This window comes from Vidua chalybeata, chromosome 3 (assembly GCF_026979565.1).
Source record: "Vidua chalybeata isolate OUT-0048 chromosome 3, bVidCha1 merged haplotype, whole genome shotgun sequence".
Classification (NCBI taxonomy): domain Eukaryota; kingdom Metazoa; phylum Chordata; class Aves; order Passeriformes; family Viduidae; genus Vidua; species Vidua chalybeata.
Window position 1 is genome coordinate 69,388,115 of NC_071532.1, and position 22,115 is coordinate 69,410,229.

At 37.8% G+C, this 22,115-nt stretch overlaps 1 protein-coding gene across 3 annotated transcripts in view; it reads left to right on the plus strand.

The window, feature by feature from the left end:
* PDSS2 (decaprenyl diphosphate synthase subunit 2) overlaps nucleotides 1-22,115 on the plus strand; it is a 118,040-nt gene that overhangs the window by 37,598 nt on the left and 58,327 nt on the right. For 2 of the 3 annotated variants that reach the window (XM_053939307.1, XM_053939308.1), the window contains exon 2: nucleotides 8,309-8,440. The exons of the other annotated variant lie outside the window; for it this stretch is intronic. In XM_053939307.1, the coding sequence (XP_053795282.1) occupies nucleotides 8,309-8,440 (132 nt within the window). The remainder of the gene's footprint in view (nucleotides 1-8,308; nucleotides 8,441-22,115) is intronic. 3 annotated transcript variants of the gene reach the window in all.

A 22,115-nucleotide genomic window follows, 5' to 3' on the forward strand; every position in this document is an offset into this window, starting at 1 on the left:
AAAGGAGGGGTTTTAGTTCAGATGAACAAGCCCAATTGTGATATTGACACAGTGGAGTGACAAATATGGAATTTGGGTGGAGGTCACATTGAAAATACTCCTTAAACTAAGTAAAAACCCAGATTCATCTCAAGTATCAGAGTTGGTCACTTGGGTCTCACTGAAAAAAAATTACTCTCTAGAATCAGAAACCTAGAGAAAAACAGCAAATGCAGATAACACTGTTAAGAGTTCAGTCTAAGTGTGTCTGTGGTCTCCACTCTTCCCTTGAAATTCTTTTTTTTTTAAAGTTTGCTTGGATTACTTGAACTATTGAAAAACCCTTAGGAATTGTATTTAGAAGTATATACATTTGTCATAGAGTCTGGGAGTGTTTTTTTTTTTTTTTTTTTTTTTGGCATTTGAGTCTGTATATTCATATTGCTGCCTTGCCCCTTGTGCTAATCATCCGCTATGTTTTAAGGTGTTTTATCTCCCCACTTTTCCCCCCCACTTTGTAAGCAGAAGGTTACAAAAGGCTTCTGCTATATATAACCACTCTAACTCTGCCTAACTCTACTAGGTAGTGACAGTGTAGAGGTGCTGCATTCTGAGTAAAGCTGTTGGTTGGGTTTCAACCACCTAATTTCTATTTCTACCTGGAAGAAAGCTTTTTGTTTATGGCACTCTTGGCATATATTTGGCTTGAGCTACTTGAAGGGAGAACAATCTATGGAAGCACAAAATTTGGAACCTTTTTCTCACTCCTAGTAAAGAGCCTTCAGTGTTTTTAGGGAAGAAATATTTGTAATTAATTCATCTGCATGCTGAAAATCAGTGAAGTTGTTATCTAGAAATCCTATTCAGTATGGAAGGTTAAAAGAACTTTTTTATATCATTCCATCATGGCAGTACATAGCCTAACATTTTTGCCTTTTTATATTTCATCAATTTGTAAAACAAGCTGTGAGCATTTTCAGTCTGAGATAATGGCCCAGACTTGACCTATTTCATTGTTACATTTTCCTAGTAAAGTTTATTTAGTGCAAAATACATTTTTATGACAGACTCTACAATTGCTGAATATTGCTGAAGTGACACTGAACCTCCAGAGATGTCTGAATTCATTAGCCTTCTGAAGCCAATCATCTTTCTGTCATTCACTGAACTCTTCCAAAATATTTTTATTCCTTTCACTTGGCAGATTATTCCTGCATCTCAGAGAGCCTGTTCCCAGAAAAGTAGTCTTGTGCTTGAGTCCACCTGTTGATACTGGTTGGCAGTGGGGTGTTAGACCTCCCACAAAGTTTAAATAGAGCAAATATTGATGGAGAAATCAGAGACACAAAATTTAGGCTTCTGTCTAAGCATTTGTGGTTAGAAAAATAAGGGTGCCAGTCCTGCAAGCTACTCCTGGTCAAAGTAATTGCACTCAGATACTAACTGCATTTTTTGATGTTAGCTGGCCTGCTATCCACATCACATTTCAAATCAAGTCCCTGACCAGGAAAAACAGCGGAGACTGGCAGTTGGTTTAAAAATACATTTTGGTGGTTTGTGTCCTGTGTGGTGCCTATATTGTCATTCTTCAAGTGGTCCTTTTTGCCCTGCCTCTACCACTCTCAGAATCTCAAGGGTGGAGGACAGAATTACTTAAAATAATAACAGTAGTAAGTAATTTTTTTTACTGAATAATCAATGTCTTTGAGACAAATGCCTGATTATAGCTGCCTTTTATTTTTACAGTGCAGATTTGCAGTGTCCATAGTAGGTATTTTTCAGCTCTTAGATGACCATGCAACTCAAAACATCCTTTTTCACACTTAAGTGACAAACTGTTCCTGTGCATTTGGTTCTCTTCTTCTCACCAAGCAAATATTTTTCCTCTTTGTCTTCATCTGGTCATAAGTTTTGCAGAAAAATGGGAGTTAAGTGTGGGCTTTTTTGTTTTTGTTGGGTTTTTTTGTTTGTTGGTTTTTGGGCTTTTTTTGTTTGGTGTGGTTTTTTTAGTTGGGCTTGTTTGTTTGTTTATTGGTTTTGTTTTTAAAAGTAACTCATCCCATTGATCCTGAGGAATATCCTACCCTAAAGGAAATAAGTACATCAAAACCCCTGTAAATAATATGCATCTATGTAGCTGATCTTCATGGGGGAATGATTCAAAGAACCTCTGCCTTTTTGGGAAATCAAATATACCTAGCAGCACTCAATGGTAGACTAATACAAGTGTCTAAATAGGGTTCTGCAGACTCCAGGGAAAACTTTGTGGTTTTTTATTTCAAGAATTCGAAGCCTGTATTGATTTCTAGGAGCTACAAGTGCTCAGTTACAATTAACTCCAAGTTACCATGGCCAAGTATCTGAATTTTTTTTTTCTTTTTGTGCCTGATCAAAAGCCTGTAGTTTCTTAAACTTAAGAATAAGATTTGGGCTTTGTGGGATCTTGCCTATTTGAATCTCCACAATTTTATTTAACCTTCTGCCTTTTGTAGTTTCCTGGAAGGCTCCATCTTTTATGATCATCATTGTGTTTCAGAAGCTGTTGGAATTTTTTTCTTGAAAGTAGCGCAATATTTGGGATAGTTACTAAAGCCTGAAGAACTGAGTGCATATAGCAGCTCCAGAAAGAAATCAGTCTCTCTTCCAATCTTAAAGGGTGCTGTGGCTTTTCCTTGAGATTCTTGAAAAAGCTATGTGCAAGACTTTATCTTGTGATAAATTACTTCTGCGAATGATGCAATTAACACCAAATTCTGTGTGCCTCCTGCCTCCTACCTGGAACTGCACTTTTCCATGCTCCTGGTCCTGTGAAGATCACATTTAATAAACAATAGTGTGATGAAACTTTGGATGGAACTTTCTCTATTATTTAAGAAATATTTCTCCTTGTAAGCAATACCCCATGAAAATTGAGCAGTTGGAGTCATTTGAGTTGTAAAGGACCCTAGGAGTTTTTCTGTAGGAGCTTTCTGTTCTAGAATCTACGCTGTCGCAATCTTCTTCCAAGATAAAGCAACAAAGACCACCTTTGTTATGTTTCTGTTCAGTTTGTGAAAAATATATATAATATTTTAAAGACACGCTCTTATGTGGATTTCTGGGACTCTTGAATGCCTGAATTTTGTACAAGCTGTATTTTAAATGATCTTTAGTCACTCTCTCCAGCAGAGTAGGTGTCTGAGGCTTCTTAAATGGAAGAAAAGGTACACAAATTTATACAGTTCTTTGCATCCCAAAAAATGCTGCAGCTGTTATGAAACTGAGCATTTTGAGGCCTGTTTTTTTTCTGAAGACTTTGGTTGCAATTAATTCCCAAGTATTCCTAAGTCTAAGAGTAGCCAAGTGAAAGCATAGATACAATATTTTCTGTATTAGTTTTTCAGTGACTCTGTAGTTGTGTAGCTGTAGTGCCTGTAGATATGTAGCTATGAGCCCATCAATTTCAGGCAAGTACTTCCTCACAGGACCACAACCATTCTTGTTTTCACATGACTAAGTTATTGTTTTGGCTTACCTTTAACTCTCCAAGCATCACACCACATAACCTTTGAAGTTAGTAAAAGGTTTCCTTGTGTCCTAAGTGAAAGCCACACTTCTAAATTACCTTTTTAATTTTTTTTTTTTTTTTTTGCCTTTGGATGAAAAGCTAGTGCAGAGACAGCTTCACACCAGAGCTTTGTTTGGTAGTCTGTGAAATCTTGTCTTTCTTTGTGACTAGCTTCACAAAGCTAATGGGGTGAGACCCCTTATTTCTCAGACGCAGGTGGAGCAGGGGAGCTGTTAAAGACTCCCTTGTAACCTGGTCTAAGAGCATATTCCTGCAAAGTGGGACAGGAACGTCAATTCCTCCAAGCCTGGCGTGACTCACTGCACAAATCTGCCCTTACTGGGTAAACCCTTTAATTACCAAGCACTTACAAAATGGTGATGAGCCCCATCCCATTTTTCACAAGACTGTTTTTCAGGTAAGGAAATTCTCCATACCTCAATATTCATTTTCCCTATGCAAAGAAATGTTTATTTGTCCAAACCCAAGAATAAGTTTCTAAAACACACATTCTCATCTGCAGCCTCTAGTGGGCTTTTGAGTTGAGATGGCAGAGCATCCCCCCTTCTGTAATTTCCTGTTAGCTGTGTATTTAATTTTAATCCCATTTTTTAATGCTGTTCTCTCCATGTCAAGTGAGTTTGTCTCCTCTCCCCTTCTGAATCATGCTCAAAGCAAATGTCATGACAAGGCTGATTCTCTTCTACAGATCTGGCTGTGGAAGTTGGAATGGGCCAGGGTTTTTTATGTGCTCTGGAGAGATATGCAGAAGGATGTTTAATAAATACTTGAAACTTGAGTAGCAGGTGAAAACAAGTTGCTATAGATTGCTGTTAGCATATACCAAATGTATAACTTTGAATGTTCTCAGTATTTAAATATATGCATGGTTGAGTGTGATCATATGGTCAGATGGTGAATTCTATGATTCAGATATGCACATCAATAATACAGTGGTTTAACATTCATTTAAAAAAGGAGTATGTCAGAGAGTTTTCTCTTATTTACTTCTGACAAGTCATTAATATAGCAAATTGGATAAAAGCCCTGAGGCTGGTATTTCTTGCATTTCTAATAAGGAAGCCAAGAATCTTGCCAAGTAGCTCCATGCCTTACCTCTAGTGATAGCTATAGAATTGTCTATTATAATTAATTGTGACAAAATGGGTTGTGTTATTTTTAAAAGGTACCTGCACCTGTAGCTATGAGTGCATCCTGATAACCCTTCTATATTGAGCAAAATGGAAGGTACTTTCCTGAGAGGTTACAGACTGAAAACTGTTTTTATTGTCACATCTGGGATTGTCAGTTTGAATTGAGGGGTTTCTTTTTCAGAATAGTTTGTAATTCAGCCTAAAACTAGCCTGGGCCTTCAATGAGACTATCCTGTGCTTATAAATCATCTTCATCAGTATAATTGATTTTGGTTGTGTTATAGACTTTCCCAGCTGCTTTTTATTAGAGCTGTGTGGACAGATCATTTTTTCCCCCCTCCTTTTGTTTGACAGCTGAACTGGGAAGGTAGGGGAATGGAATTCCTCTCTGTTTTCCTTCCCCTTGTTAACTACAAGGGGCTTGTGTATGGCCTGAAACAAAACGATTGATCTTGTCAGTGGGACACCTTCAATAGAATGCATGGAAAGGAAGGGTAAAAATCACCAGAGGAGGTGAGGAGAACAGTGATCTGTCCACTTCAGCCCTTGCCAGCAGTCCTGTGGCCGCCTGGGTGGGGGTGGAGGGGCTCCTGTGCGGTAACTGATGAAAGGGCTGCAAGCCCCACCAGCTCCTGCTTGCTTGGGTCATGAGCAGAACTTTTGGGGAATACTAACAACGTTTAGCTAAACATTAAAAAATACCCTTTTGTCCCTCCCAAAATACCTTATCACTTCAGTTTTGTTGGGAAATTTGTTCTGCATTCTTCATAATTAAATTTGAATTAGCACTAGTAGCCATGAATATGGGTCTCTTCTGCTACACCCAGCTGCAGAGTCAGTTGACTTTACAGTTGCCTGTGCAGGTTTTGTTTTTTTTTTCTTTTTTTGCTGCCTTTTGGTACCATGAAATTGCCCATATGTCCAGCTCTTCCTCACGGTAACTGTTACAGTTGCCATGTTTCCTCTCTATTGTTTAAATTCGCAGTTTAATATAATGAAAAAAAAGTGCTAGGAACGTGTTTTTGTCTCATGGAAAAAATTTTAAAAGCTTTATGGTATTTAAATACAAATGACGCTTGCAATGAATAGCGGACTTGTGTTTTAAGAAAAGTGTAAATTACCGATGGAATTAAACCTGACAGTTATTGGAGGTTACAATTCTACTGAAATGGCTGCACGTGTGGAACAACACACAAAGCCATCCTAAGTGAAACGTTTGCTTGATTTATTCTGTGCAGCAGACGGACCCTGGTAGTAGGAGGTGTAATTTGCAGCACATTAGCTATTAGCCGGTGTCACTGCCTGAGTGGGCGGTGTGAGTCTCTGTGCGTGTGCAGTGTCACACCGCGCATGTGTCGGAGCCAGGCGCTTCTCCCTTGTGCTGTAGGATGGAATTTTTTTTGTGAGCGCTGTGCTGTTTTTAAAACTGTGAATCTGCCAGTTTTCAACTGGGTTACTCTGTCACACGGATAATATCTAGAGTAAATGCCTTTCCCTCCCTCAAATTCTGAATTCCAAAACGGAATCCTAGAGGTGTTTGACTTTCCTACCTTTTTCTGGTAGACAGCCCCCGGGGATGAAGTATGTCATTTGCAGATACCCAGCCTGTAAACTTAAGAGGAAGCAAAATTGTGCTAATGATTGAGGGGTTTTTTTGGGTACCCTATGCATGCACTTGTGTTGTTCAGCAGAGGTTTTCCAAAAGGCTGTCAGCTTGATGTATCTTTTTCTGTGTTCGCAATTTCACTTGGGTTGCTTTTAGTTCACTTTTTTCCCTGGAGGCACCTGTCTCCTGCCACATACCCATCAAGACTAATTGCACCATCTGGAAGACTTTTGTGTTGCTGTTACTTGTGCAGGGTATCTCTGGGGAGCTTAATTCAGAATGTGAATGTGACCCCTGAAGCCATGTCAAGTAGCTGCAGTAGTTTCTAGTGTCTAAAGGGTGATCACCGGAGGCTTTATTTGTTTCAAGTCTAATGCGGTTTGCTTTAGTGTGGATATGTTACAAGTCAGTAACACTACATGTTTTGAAAATGGAGTTAAACTTTGACTACTGGTTGGTAATTCATAGAAAATCCTGTCTAAAGTTACATCCAAACATAGAGGCTGTATGATTAGGTGTAGCAATGATAGACATATTGCTCCTTATTACTTGATTTTTGTGTTCTGTTCTTCCCCTCACCCCGAGCTGCACTTTTCATTAACAGTTTCCTGCTAAGAATGTAAGGTATTAATTGCTAGTGGTGTTGGAAACTCCCTGAACAGCCCATAACACTTGCTTTTGCTATTGCTACAGACTGAGTATTTTCAACACAGGTAATTTTCTTCTTCTGTTCCCCACCTCGTCTGAATCAGGTAAAAGTGCTTCACTTCTAGTGTCTGTCTAGGCAGTGGTTAATTTAAAGGCCAGAGTGCTCCATGTTTCTGTGATGAACACTTTTTATGTCTACTTTTGTAACATCCTATCACTTGACAAGCTGTAGAGCACTGGGCATGAAAAAGCAAGGTGTTCTGATTGTTCAGGGTATCACTATAATTTGCTATTTTATTAAAGCGTTATTAATTTCTCACTATATCTCTGCCTTTAATAATACACTCTCACTTTACCACATACATATGTGGAAAAAAGTAATTTTTTTTCCTAAAACCACTTTTCTTTAAAAATGATGGAGTTTTAAATAGTCTTGAGGAAATATATTTTAATTCAGTTGCATCATCTGTATAACTTCTGTGGTTGTGAGTAATGTGGTCAACTGAAGTTCAAGCCAGAGAAGTACTGACACCACCACAAACAATTATGAATTCTGTGCACAGGATGCATACACACTATGTATAATTCATTATATGTATTTTCTGTCTTTTTCCTGGGTAGCTTAATGTTCATTGTGGCTCTGACTTTGGAAATCTATAGAGTTTTAAGTGTATAACTACCTTGGCTGCCTAACTACCTATTCTGTTAACTGTATATTGGAGCATGGTAAGAAACAAATTATATATTTTTGAGAATAGAAATATGCAGATTACAGATTCACAGCATGCTGAAGGCAAGCAGCTGTCCCCCTCTTCCTTAAAATCCTTCAGTACCTGTAGTAAAAAAATAAAGGTGCATCCCATATCACCACAGTGTGTGTGCCCTTGAGCAGAGATCTGAGCAGTGCAATCTTTCATGGGTTTGAGTGGCTGGGAAGTACTGAGGGGCTGAACTAAAAAAAAAATTCTGCTTTGGCAAGTTATATAGAATCTCCCTTCTACTGCCGTTTATTTTGTTCTGGTCAGGGTTGCTGTGAGCATGTTGTATTCTGAGCTGCCAGGCTCACTGGGTACATCTGACTTGTGCATGACGTGAAATGCAAGAGACATGCTGCTCCTTGAAAATAATGAAGATTTAATTCAATCCTAAATACTTGTTTTTCTCTGCAATAGTAGGATTTCATTGTAAGTGTCAGGTAAAGGATGACAAAAGATTGTGATTCATAATTGAACGTATTTCCCTGCTAACATGAATATTAAAGACATGATGAATGGATGGCAGCCTGAGGTCTAAGTCTTTTTTTTCCACTTTGGTACAACCAGTGAACATGGATTGTGAAAATATGTCTCTTTTTCATTTTTTCTTCTGTTTTAGGGGTTTTGTGTACGATAGCCGAAACAATTTACAGATGCGAGGCTTGGTCGTACTGCTTATTTCCAAAGCTGCTGGACCCAGCACAGCAGAGCTCTCTTTCCAGCATGACATGGTCAGTGGAATTTATTCCAGGTATGTAGTATGATATGCTGAGATGTATTTGACGGGCAATTTCTTGGTGGTATCAAAGCATCCTAAGTGGCCTGTTCACCCGTTAAGGAAAATCAATACTTACCTAATCACAAAGCTTTGTTCCTCAGGTTATTGTAAACTTTCCACAGTGAAAACCATTGCCATTTTCTACTCTTTGTATAACTCTTATTGTATCTTAATTATGGGTTTTGGGCACAACCAAATTGAAAACATTTGGGTCAAGATAGTTAGTTGAAAGTTTACATTAAGAGGTGTTCAGAATAAAAAAAAAAACCAATGCTGGAAAAGATTTTTAAATAGAGTATTTTCACTTTTATTTCCTCCAGTGTTATTTGGATACACCTGTTTACTAGAAATTTCTAAGTGAGATGCCAGCCTTGTGGGACACCAGTTGGTCTCACTGAGCACAGAAGTTTTTGTACAGCCTGTTTGGAAGGAGGGTGTTTTCCCATGCAGCAGCAGTGTAGAATCAAGTTTTTACCTCCCACATGTCACAGCAGATTTACTGAGCCTACCACTATGGTTCCTTAGGCTCTCACTGAGATATTTCAGTTTCATTGAGTTCCTAAATATTTTTTAAGCTTTTAAACTTAATTTCTTAATACTAGAACAACAGTAATGAAAATCAGTGGTTGCTGTCCTTTGTATATTTAATAGTGAAGTATTCAATTGAAGTAAGTAATGAGATCTGTTGAAAAATTGTAAAATTTGAAATTTTAAAATACTTTTGAAAATTCATGTGTTGCTTGGTTGAGGAAACAAAACTATTGCATATGTTGTTAATTGTGGTTCTGACCTCTGTAATACACTAAAGGAAGATGCACAAGCTTAGTGACATGTTTGCATCCTGATTTGTTTCAAAACACAGAGGTAGTATCATAGAGCTGGAAAGACCAACCAAATAAAAATTTAAAAATCTACATAGTATCTTAAAATAGCAGTCAAGGAAAATATATATGACTTAGTAGAGGCAGAAATAACAATAAGTAAGAAAAAGGACAAGGCTGTAAAGCAGGCTTGTTATGGAGAGCTGTGTTGTCCCTTTAGCTGTTTAATTCCATTCTTATTTTGTTTCATCTGTAATGTCCCCTTAGGGTTGCAAAATTTTTATATTTATATGCAAATGATGCTGTATGAAAGCATAATTCTAGCTAGTTAATTATAGCACAGGAGGTATTTTAGTTTGTTTTGTAAATGATTAAAAAGTTTACCTTAAGTATGCCTCACAAAAGGAGAGAAAAAGCTTTTTTTTTTTTTTTGTAACTAAGTTCTTGAGTATGATGATTCTGACCATGGAGGTAAAGTTTGAGCATTTAAAGCTGCCGTTGGGAAGGTGACTAGTGGAAGTATTCATTAAGGAGCAAATAAGACCTTGAATTAATAATGAGCCATTTGGTGTAAATGGACATCGTTGGAATGATGCCAGTTCAACCAGCTGAAAATCTAGCCTAATAATCTAAGTTTGAGCAAGTCAATAGCCATTATAATATCTAGTTCAGAGTTACAAAGGTATGCCAAAAACAAAGCAGTTTTGAATACGCCCACACAGGTTCACTTAAGGTTCATTACTGTCTGCAAAAGTGATGACTGTGGAGTTGTTAATTTGAATGGATTTTCAATGACAATTTAGGTCCTGCAGCATGGTGTAAATACAAGCAAATATGCCACTGCATTTTTTCATTTTGTGTCATAATGGTCAGTTCTTGCCCTCTACTGAAGTTGCTGTGGGCTTTGAAGTTCTTTATTTATTTAAGGTACTTTTCCAACTACACTTATTTAAATATGAGTCTAATTTCTGATTTCCATTTCTCCATTGTATATAGCTAATAGAATAGGCAGCTTGTAAAATTGTGATCTTAAAGGGTTTTTGTGATATTTTTGACATGTATTACAAGCAGCGTTTTACAAACTGCCCTCTCCTGAAGACGAACAAAAGGATGTTGTTTTCCATTAGTGCATTTTTGTCTGCTGTCTTGGTTGCAATGTAATTATATATTGTTTGTGTATATTTGACATACATATTAAAGGCAAAGTATATCCCTCAGTGATGTGAAGTGAAGAAATATGCTTAATCCTTTATTGCTTGTATGTCTCCAGCTTTGGATAGTATTTTTTGAAAATAGATTCTCACAGATTTTCAGCTGAGCTGTAATCTATACAGCTCTTTTTGTTGCCATGCCATATAATTACTTCATCTTTATATATAATATTTTGCTGGAAATATTATTTCTGGCACTGTAATGAGCATCTTCACTGCCTGATACTTATGTGCTGTGAACATTATATTGTGGACTATTAGCTGGGATATGGCTGACTTGATTTTAGGATACTTAGTAGTGATGAATTAATTGCATTTCTGAAATCTGAGCATGAGCTAAGTTGTTCCAGTACTTGTCAGCAACTGCACCAGCCCAGTCTTTCTTTTCCCAGTGTTTGTGTTGGAACCAGCTCTTGTGCTGTATTTAAATAATCAGTCCTGCAGTAGATAGCCAGGTTACGTCAGTCCTCTGTAACTGGTACTACACTAAATGTACAATCTGAGACCAGGAGGATGTAACACTGTGACAAACCATTTAACTTGAAAAAACACAAAAAAACATGGTGGACTTTTTCATCCTGAAATTTGGCACATTCTGCATAACCTCTTCTCACTATTTCATATTCTTAAATCATAATAAAGCAATATTAAAAACTAAAATTAAAACAGAAAGATACTGAGAGCTGAATTTGGAATAGGAAAAAAATTATCCTATTCTCTTGTTCTCTAGGTATGTCAATTCAACGGACAATTGACCTAAATGTATAAAAATAGATAATCTAGCTTCCTAGCTGGCATCTCTTTTTCACTGGTACACAATGGAACAAAATAAATGCCTGCTACCAGAGAACAATCTTTTCCAGAATAATGAGGATTACAGTTTAGGTAGTTACAGGAGAAGGACTAGTGTAGTTAAATGGTGCTGCCTCTGGCCAGCATTGCCTTCAGCTTTAGCACTTCATAATTTCCAAGAGTCGTGATCTGCTTGCATTAATCTGGGGCCGTGGGGGTCATTGTGTGCAAGGGTATCATAGTAACTGCTGGTTGCCTTATGAGCCATGCTGAAGATAAGGGAGGAAGTGTTATAAAAGCCTGCCTGGCATGCTTTACGCTGTTCAGCCACCTCCCTATCGTGTTGGCAGCAACCTGACTTCATTCCTATTGGCGAGGAAAAGAACCTGGCTCTTATTTCCAGCTCAGCACCAGTGATCCCAAAAGAGGATGAAGAGAAGTAGCAGCATGATAAACAGCTCAATTTCAGCTGCTGGACAGATTTTCTAAATTAAAAATTTCTGCTGGTCTCTTAGCATTAAAGAAAATATTTCCTTGGCTACAGAAGCATTGCAAATATAAGGATCAATTGTAGTGCTCACTACAGAGTATGCAAACAGTATCATGTAAGAGTTGATGTCATTGCCTGTGCTCAAGCAAAGCATGCATCCCATATTCCCTTGAAGGTCCTTACTCCTGTGCTAAAGAGAAAGCAGAACTCGCATTTGGGTTTAGGCAGAATCGAATTAACAATAATTTATCATGCTAATAGTATCAGAGAGTACCTCAGATGTGACACAGGAGGCTAGAGCTTCATGAGGGCTTTGAGATCCATTTCCTAACTGGTGATTATACTAGAGTCTGACACTGCATTGCCTTCTCTCAGAGCAAAGCTCACTTGGATAGTGAAGTATGCAGCTTGCTGTTATTTTACTTTGCTGCTGGAAGTGTGGTTTGTAATTGAAACTCCAGGATCCTGTGTGGTTTCTAAACACTGACAGCTTTATGCTTCATGGTGGAGCTACATTCTCACAGTTGAAGATACCAAGACTGGCTTGGGTCCTTTCTCAAAGTACCCAAAGGCGTATCTTTTTCTGTTCACGTCTGACACTGCCAGACACTACTGCCTGGGGACTGAGGGATCTCCTTGGCTTTATATTGAGTAATGAATGCCTGACATAGCCTCTGTAGTGCAGCTTAAAATGCAAGTGACACCAAAGAACCAACTTGGGCCATCTCTTTAGCCCTCAGTATCCTTGGCTCTAGCACAGCAAGTTATTTTCTCCTCTCTGTTGTGCCTTTTTTCTTTTGTCTTTTTTTCCCTATTAGTGCCAATTTTAAAAATACCCTCTGGTATTTACATCCATTGAGTCAGCTCTGCAGATTTCCTTGGATGCTTGTCAGAGGTTTAAAACAATCCTTTTTTCAGTCAAATCTGTCTGGGCATTCACACTGGTGCATCCTATGGTCATTGACAAGCAAAGACCTTTAATCAATGTGGAATATTGAAATTGAAATATAGACAGTACTATTTCAGTTCTGTACTAAAACCTGGTAAATCCAGCAGATTACTGGATTTGGACTATCAATACAGGACTCTGTCCTTGCATCATCTTCCTCAGGATGATGCAGCTGACCTTTACAGCTCCAGGAATTCATCACTTTGCAAGCTGAACGTGCTTTACTACAAGAAAGTACTCACTGGATAAACTTGTCTCTGAATAAGAATCCCTCCTGCTGCTTGGAAGAGTGGTGGCAATACTGTAGAGACAGGAATCATGAACACAGACTCCTTTTCCTTAGTGTTTTAATAATTATTTTGGCACAGCATTGATGCTTCTTCCAAGGAAAGCCCAATTTCAGAGTCAGTTGGCAGCAGATGCCAACTCCTTGTTATGGTGGTGGGTCTTTTTCTTGCCATGTTCCAATACTAAGTACCCTTATTTTGGAGGTGCACACACACACAGGGGTCACAGAGTGATTTCACATGATCTTTGTCATTGTAGCCATATCACAGTGATCTTGTTCTAACCTACTTTAAGGAACACTTAAAACTTAAATCCAGATCTTAACCAGAGGATTCATTCGCCCTTAGGTTTCTTTTTCTCTGAATGTTTCTTTGATTGCAAAGAAGTCAGAGGGGGTGGGTGTCTTTCTAAGGACTGCAAGGACAGAGGACATACTGTTCTGTCACTCTGCAGTTCTCTCTAGGTTTCTCCCAGCTTCTTGCGAGATATGAAAATAAAGCTTTGCCTTAACTTAATTTCCTTTCCTGTATTCCAAAGAGCTTTATGCCATCTTCAAAGAAAGTTTGACCTTCCATTAACCTCCTTTAGGGTTAACCAGATAATTCAAGTTGGAAGGGATATCAGGAGGTCTCCTGATACCTCCTTCTGAAAGCAAAGTCAGCAGTGAGGTCAGACTCATCTAGCTTTCTTCATGAAGGTCAGGTCTTTCAAGAACAAAGTCTTCTATCACAAGGTGATAACCAAAATGTGTTTTAAACAGATGAGTGAGCATTCTAACCCTAGCCTGTAGCTCTTGCTCTGTGTCTGATAGTGTTGGTGGTGTGCATTCATGACTGTGAAGCTCACAAGAGGCTACACTGATGTTGGCATAATTTAGCCTGTTAGGTTTCTTTATGGTCATTTGTTAGCTGAAGTATCCAAAGAACTTTCCATCCCAAGATTTTTAGATTTAGAAATGGTGACTGCTTTAAGAACACAAGCATAAAGGTCTTGTCTGTCTTGGGGATATACCGCTGTGTATTAGGGACAAATTGCTGTGAAATTGCTGTGTATTAATGGGGACACTGAGAATCTCTTCCATTTCTCACAGGTGACAGTCCACCATCTGCAGCTTTATCTGTTCCTCTCCAAAACTCATGACATGGCTGCCATAACAGAGGTGGTGCTATGCTTGTTAGAGCAGTCTTTAATCTCTGTAAGCATGAGGAGCACTCAGGCTGCCTCCAGGGAATTAAACCTTATGTAAATGATGGTCCTTGGACAACTCCAGTCTGCAAAGATAAATATGGACTAGTGTAGTCAAAAGCTCAGAGATAATATGCTAATTATAGTATGCTTTTGAGACTTGCAGTCTGCAAAAATATGCACAAATGAACATTGGTTGGTTGACTTTACTTATGCCAGTGGACTGCTGTAGGACTAGGATTTTATGGGTGAGAACTATCTGAAATGGCAATACTCTGCTTTATGTATTTAGCATAACAGTATATGAGGTGTGAGCACACCTCTGGAAATTGAGAAGATGTAAAAGATGTTCCATGTTGAGTGAAAAACAGAATAAATACTGTATGAGGATATGCACCTTTGGCTCTGCATTCCCTGAGAGCTCCAGTTATTGGCAAGTAGCTTCTGTCCTGCTCTTGTGAATGCAGCCAAACAGCTGAGAGATGCTAATGCTCGGGTGACTCACATCTCCAGTCAGAGTAGATGGTTCCAGTAGCAAAGGGCTGCCTTCAGCTTTAGGAACAGGTCAATGCTCCCTGAGAAAGCAGGTCTTTTACTGTGTAAGCTGTATCTTCACTTGCTCAGCTCACCTATGAAATTTTGTCAGCAGATTCTTTCTACTGTAGACAAGTTTAAAGATATTTGTAAATTTAAATAGTTGTTTAAATGCTTTCTAACTGTAATGAGTCTCCACATTAATCTACATTTGTTTATCTATGGAAAGAAATTAGATAGTCCCTGTTTAAAAGAAAGAAAGGAAAAAGCAAATCCATTATAAAGCCTCCTGGCTAATTAGCCATGGGAAACATGAGTAAATTTTGGTGAAGGTGGTGAGGTTTATTGTATTGCTAAAGTAAATGACACTTAGAGGTTGATTTGACCTGCTTGCTATTAAATTTTACAAAAGCCTTCTTTTTACCTTGCGTGGTGTAGGTATATCTGTGGACAAATTCTCTTTGTGAGTTACTGTAAAAGATAAAACACAAATAAAATAAAACCAAAGAAAGACCATACAAGTGATGATTTCGGTACCTACAAAAATACAAAGAGCACAAGTGGGTGACTCTTCACCTCATTTCAGATCTTACCCTTCTTTCAATTTCTGTACTCTGAACTGCATAGGGTGTTAACTTCAGAGATTGGATTTGACTGCTTCTTACCTTCATATTTTCAAGTAAAAAAATGATTCCTAACTCTACAATGGATTTCTATCATGTGAGGAGTACTTTCATATTTGTAAGAAGTTGGGTTTTTTTTTTCCTACTACTACTTTTCTGGGTTTACTAGTAATGGAAACTAAATTAAATTTACCTTGACCTGGTGCAATGCAGAGGGAGTGGCTGTGAACCAAAGTTTGGGAGACCTCATGCTCCATTGCACCTATCGCCATCAATGACTGCTAAATTGTGGTAGAACATGTTTAAACAAAATAAAAAGTGTTAAATTAGAAAAATGTAGTAAAATCAATAGGGTATGTAGGAACTCAAAACTCAAAGAAAGCAGAGGTGTTCTCTTTTGTGTGATGTAAGAATTCAGTCTGGAAGTTTTAGTACAGTGTAGCTGTTGCACTTTAAATTCACACTGGCTTATTGCACACAAGCCCTGGGTCTCAGCTGCAGATATTGTGGAGATTAATCTTATTAATGGAACTGCTAATTGGTGTTTGACTTCTAATTATAGTAACAATAGGCCATAACAATCAATCCTCACCTTTACTGGGGCACATTAGGACTCTTTATCATAAAAATGATTTCCTTTGGGACTTACTGTTCTTATTTCTATCATCTGGAAGGCTGGCTTTCAGCAAAGGTACAGTACCCCAAGTAGCAAGTACTTTGGAAGCTTAGCTAATTAACTGGTAGAGAAAATGCATGGTCCTAAAATATTCAATATCTAAGTACATTAAGAAGTACAGTGCTCTTGACAAAATTGTTTGAAAGATAATGGGAAAAGTATGTCAAAATATGAGCAGTGATGTCTTTTATAATCTTAAAGAAATATGTAATTTTGTCTCCCAGTCCTTGGTAGCTTTCCCATAGCTTTTAGTGAGAGGAAATCCGAGCAGTTATTCTAAATTATTCTATTTAGTTTTTTTCTCTCCAGGATAAATCCTGTGAGATTCATCGTCTCATTTACAAGATGAGTCTCAGGAGATGAAAAGCACATACAACTTCATTACATATTCCTATTGATCATCTTCCATCCACAACAATAAAAATCAACTCCAAATACAAATCTAACAATATTACTAATTCATTACAACCAGTACTTTTCTTCATTAACTTTTATTGTTTTCAGCATACTTAGCATGTGCAAATACAGCAATTATATGTTGAACAAGAAAAGGTCTTCTCCATACATTGTAGGATAAATAAAAAGGCACTGCATTAGAGCTGATCAAAGCCTGTTCAGAGATATAGCTCAAATCTTGTTCAAAGTAAGTCTTTATAGCACTAGATAGCTGAGCAAGGTAAACTCAGCATATACATCACTAAGTGTGTTTGGTTTCCATTTTAAAAAGGAAGTAATTTTCAGTATCAGAGAAAGCAAGGTAGGGATGGCTTACCTTGGAAAAATTGTAATGGCGCCCCTGTCTGTCCAGCCCTCCCTTTTCTTGGAGCTTCTTCCTCCCACTGTTTGTGAAGTGAGAACTGGACTGCCACGATGTGCAGCATAGCATACAAAACCAGAGCAGCACTGGTGGAATTCTGCAGTGGGTCAGGAGCAGCTGTGGGAGCAACAAAGCCCTGCTTTCACCCCAGGGGGAGCTTTTCAAAGAAAGGCCAGGTGACCTGTGGGTAACAAGGCATGGCACAGCCTTCCTGGGACATGGCATGGCCACACAGCAGAGCACTTCACCAGAACTGTGTTTGCTGTAAAACCTTTCCCTTGAAACAATTTTCTACTTGCAAACTTTCACATTTCCTTTACAAAAAATATAATAGTATTTGTGAAGAGAAATTTCCAACCATCACCTAAGTACAATCCAGTGCTGTGATGGAAGCACACAACAGCTTTGGGGACTGCTTATCCATCAGAACTATGACATCAATGTGACTAATTCCTTCACTCCAAATTCTTAAATGACTGTATCTATATAATTTATTTGTCCTACAGTCCCAAAATACTTCCCTTGCTTTTCTACCTGCTGAAGTACCACCAATCATCTTTCTGTCCTATTAACATCTCCTTTGACAAATTTTACAATGCAGTTATTCAGTTTCAATACAAATCTCTGCAATTCTTGGAAAATTATGGCAATATGAAGTTAAGTATTACAAGGCACACTGCACCAATTAATTTATTTTCTTGATTTGGTCAGTACTCTGAAATAAGGTAACTGAAGATATTACAACATTTCTCATTTGCTGGGGTGGAGTTGAGAACTCCACGAGTATATGTATATGAATATGAGACTGTATAAAGATTATGCAATGTTCTTTCTCTTCCACTTGAACTAATGGCAAGTTCTGGACTCTAATCACATTAAGTGAAAGAATATTTATTGTGGCTTCATTGGTATCTGGCCTTTAACCTTTAGTAAAATTTCATATGCAATTTGACCGCTCTGAGATGCTTCTAGAGCAAACAATAATAAAAAAGAAAAGCAGCAATAATATGTTGGTGGTGTAGACAGGGCACTGTGTTCCTGGACAGCAAAACTTGGTTATTTTTAATATATTCCAGTATAAAGGTGGGTGTATGAGTACATAGATAAGAGTGATTGACGATTTGAGAAGAGGAATAAGGAGCTCGAGAACTAGGGATAAAGATTTCAAGTCTATGACTGCAATATGTTATTCTCACTGTGTTGTATTTGAGAAGGTGCTTATGCAGTCAAAAGAGAAATCAGAAAGACAAGGGGTTTTTTATAGGGTTTGCAGCAATTCAAAACTTACAATCAGCAGTGCCAGCATAATTATGGAGCATGTTTGGTATATGTGAAATTTTGTGAGCTTGATTGTCTGGTTCCTGAAGTTTATTTAAGTGTTTGGAGTTGTAGTTTTTAGTTTTTCCAAAGACTTGGCCAAATTTGTGTACATTTTTGTGGAAAGAGAAGATGCAGCCAAATAAATTATGCATCTATTATTGCCAGAAGGGGAAAAAAACATAAACAAGTTCTATTTTATACTATATAGTATTTCTGATTTCTTTCTTGTAATTACTATGTTTCACCTAGACACTGCTGCATGGAAAGCATGCTTCAGTTTCTTATAGCTGAAATTTCATTCTGGCTTTTGATATCCATGCAACAAAACCAGTGCCAAAAGACCACCTATATTCATAGCTGTTCCAGTAGGCAAATTAAATTATAGCAAAGCTGCAGTATTAGCTGCAGTCAAGAAAGGATCCTATTTTGTGGACTCTAGTAGGAATTCTGCAGAAATAAAGTTTGTTCTTGAAGATGGCTTGTTAGCATGTAGCTGTCTCTCCGTCATCACTTGCTTGGGGTTAATGTTGCTTGAATTGGTTGATGTCATTTTATCCCTTCTTAAAGTGTGTAGATTGAATCATTCTGGGATAAAAGAACTGAAAAATGAAAGCATGAAATTTTCAGATACCTTATATTTTAATAAGGTAAAAATAGATGGACATTGTGCCAATGATATAATAGTAAGTCATTTTTTAATCAAAGGACACATTTTTCTCAATATCACACCTTATGCCATTTGCATAAAGTATATATGAATAATAATGACAAAACTTTGCAGACCTCAACAGCACCAAATGCTTGTTACTATGCTGATATGGTCCCAGAAGCAGCAGTCGTTGCCTTGCTCCAAAAGGTTTATTATCCTTTCCCTGCTGGCAATTCTGTCAACACACCTGGTGTAAGGAGCAAGGTCTCTGAGAAGTCTGCTGTCTCCCTTTAGCTATTAGTCTCTTTCCTTGTACATGGCAGGCAATACCCATCTGCTGCATACTTCTGCTTTGTGAAAAGCAAAAGTATTCCTATAAAAAACCATTTTATTGTATGGTAATAATGTCCCTATCCAATTCTGAACATTGAAGGTTCAGGAGGGGAGGAGAGAGCACCTGTGATAACTGTACTTTTAATTGCTGATTAGCAGAAATGTAGTTACAGCTGTTCAGAATACAACAGGTTTACTTCATAGTATGAGCTATCTGTGGTTGTGCAACCAGTATGTTTGGATTTTTTTTATCCCCTCTGTATCTTGTATATGTATGGGTATTTCAGAATTCACAGTAATTTTTATATAAGCATGATAAAAAATATATATATATAGTTATAAAATAAACCACAACCCTATCTGGTACATTGTATTCTGGTGATTCACATTTTATTTTTAATGCCTTTTTCTTGCACAGTTAGACATATGAACAATCTATTCTCTTAACAGGACTGCTCATTTATCAAGTGTTCATTCTTCATGGCATAAAAAAGGTTACCTTCTTTTTGCTCTCACATAAAAAGGTTCCATGTATTTCAGGTGTCATTAGTACTAGAGATTTAATGTCAAGGTTAGTGCACCTTATCTTTCAGCTACATTGAATACAATTACAGACAAACTCTTCAGAGAGATTTCAGAGAAAAACTGGAAGTAATAAGTCAAGCTGGCAGTCTCAGAATAGCTGACAGTGCACAGGAACGGGAGTTTCTGTAACAGTGGTTCCAACTGTCTCCCATAGTCATTGCAAATAAAATTATAGACACACTTCAGTCTTGCAGAGCTGAGAAACAACTAATAAAAAGTAGGGAAAAGTATGTTCATAAAATTAATTGTTAGTAGCCTGTTTCTTGCATTTACCTGCGAGACCTTTTGTTTCCCTTCATATCTTTTTAGCTGGTTTTAGTGCAAGTATTTAAATATTTTGACTAAATAAACCATAGAGTAGTTGAAACTATTTTTAAACCATGATGTGAAATTTCTTATGGAATAGATGTAATTGGAGGATACATGTTGTTGAGGGGCTATAGAGCAAATATGGGTAATCCTGGATGGATGGCCACCCTGGGTGTTGTCCACAAGCAGTCTGGCTGACATATGCTGCCATCATATGGGAAGGAATGTTGGTCATTTCCATAACAAAATATGTGATTTGCTCCATCATCATGTTCCTTTTGATTTCTGCAGTGGTGATAGCAAGGTCATCCAGTCTACAAATGAATTCTTTGGTTCATGCCTCATCTTTCGAGGGTTTTGGTCAACATACATTATTCAGTTCTGAGTCTTACAGTCTATCTTTGCATCATGTATCCTATCATCACATTTTCCCAAAGCCATGCTACAGCAGCTGTTGCCAAAGCTTTTGATCACCTCCTATCTTGCCATTTTTTGATTCTTGTTTACAATACCTAAAACTTGCTCACTTCAGTAAACCAAAAGGAAGGCCTTCATGCTAACTCCATTGTAAACTCTTCACTTGGCTGGCTTTTCTTTCACCCTATCAGTTTTAAATGTCTTATTTTTATCTTTGACTATTAGAAATATAATACATTTGTTTTAAGGAAACAGCGGTTGTTTTGTTGTTTCTAAACCAGTTGCAGTTGTGCAGAGGTGGGCTTTTTGTGAGCAGGTTTTTTTTTTTTAATTGGCTGCTGGTGTTCATTTTTGAATTAACATTGCAGAATTTAAACTTAGTCTGAATTGTCTAGAAACTCAGCATGGAAATAACTCTATAAAACTTCTGTATGATGTTTTCTATGTTCTGTTTAGACCTTTAAATTAGCCTGATGCCCTTAGGGTTGTATAATGAATAAGGGCTTGCATTTGATTCACATTGCACAGGTTTAATATTTGCTTCATATTTGCTTGCTGTCTGCCTGCAGAAGTGCCACCTTGTTAGGGTAAGTAAGGTTTTGTCAGTAACAAAATTAGTTGTACAAAGGGCAGGTGGTAGGATGACCTCTTTGCAAAATATTGTTGTTAACTAAATGCAGTAAACAGTTTTTTTTACCGGAGTACCTGTTCAGTTGTCATGAGACTGGCATTGCCTGGAATTAATGGAATTCTTTTTAATTTTGTAAACATTTTTTCTAAGACTCTATTAAATAAAATTTGCTTTTTGTCTTTCAAACAATTTCAAAACACAGATAAAATTTGTTAGTCAGTTTAACTAGGAAATTTTGTAAGTGGATTGTCAGATTGGATATGTACCGTTAACATTGATTTATGTTCTTTAGCCACTGACTAAGCATTCACTGAGGTTGCAAGAAGTCTAGGTTTGGCTTTCTCAAGAATTTGGAAGGATGTGAAAGTACTCCTCTGTCTGAATTTTCAGAAAATTTCTCTAAACACAGGGATATAGGACATCTAGGTCAGGAATGCCTGAGTTTGTAATGTTGTTTCCCTCCCGGTAACTAACTTAGTGGAGCAGGATCTGGAGTCCAGGTGTCCCACCTTTCTCTCCCATAATCTCCTGCATACTGACTTTTTTCACTCTTTTGCCATCTGGCTGAATGAATAATTCAAGGTTTTGTGTAACAGCAGAGTAACTCGGCAGGAGTGGCTGAGGAAGGAGGTGTGAGGATGCCCTGGCCTTGAGAGCTGGGTGGCTGCCTGATGGGAGATCCAGATTTCTGAGTGATGCACCACATGCTTCAAAAGAGGAGCTTGGGCTGGAAAGACAATTCTTTGCAGTTGGGTTGTCAGGTGGCATGTCCAGTACTTAAGTTCTTCCTCTCTTTCACAGTTTTATGACTTCCAAATGCTGGCTGTCACTTGGACTTTGGGGGACATTGGCATGTTTTTAAGCAATAAACATATCCTTGCTTGTGCCGATAAGTTTTCACTTTGCCTTGTTACATCTTTTCACCCCCCATACCATCTATAAACACAAAAAGGCAGGAAAATAAATGTCTCCAACAGTAATTTTCTAACTGGAAGTCAACATATGCAGCTGACTAGAA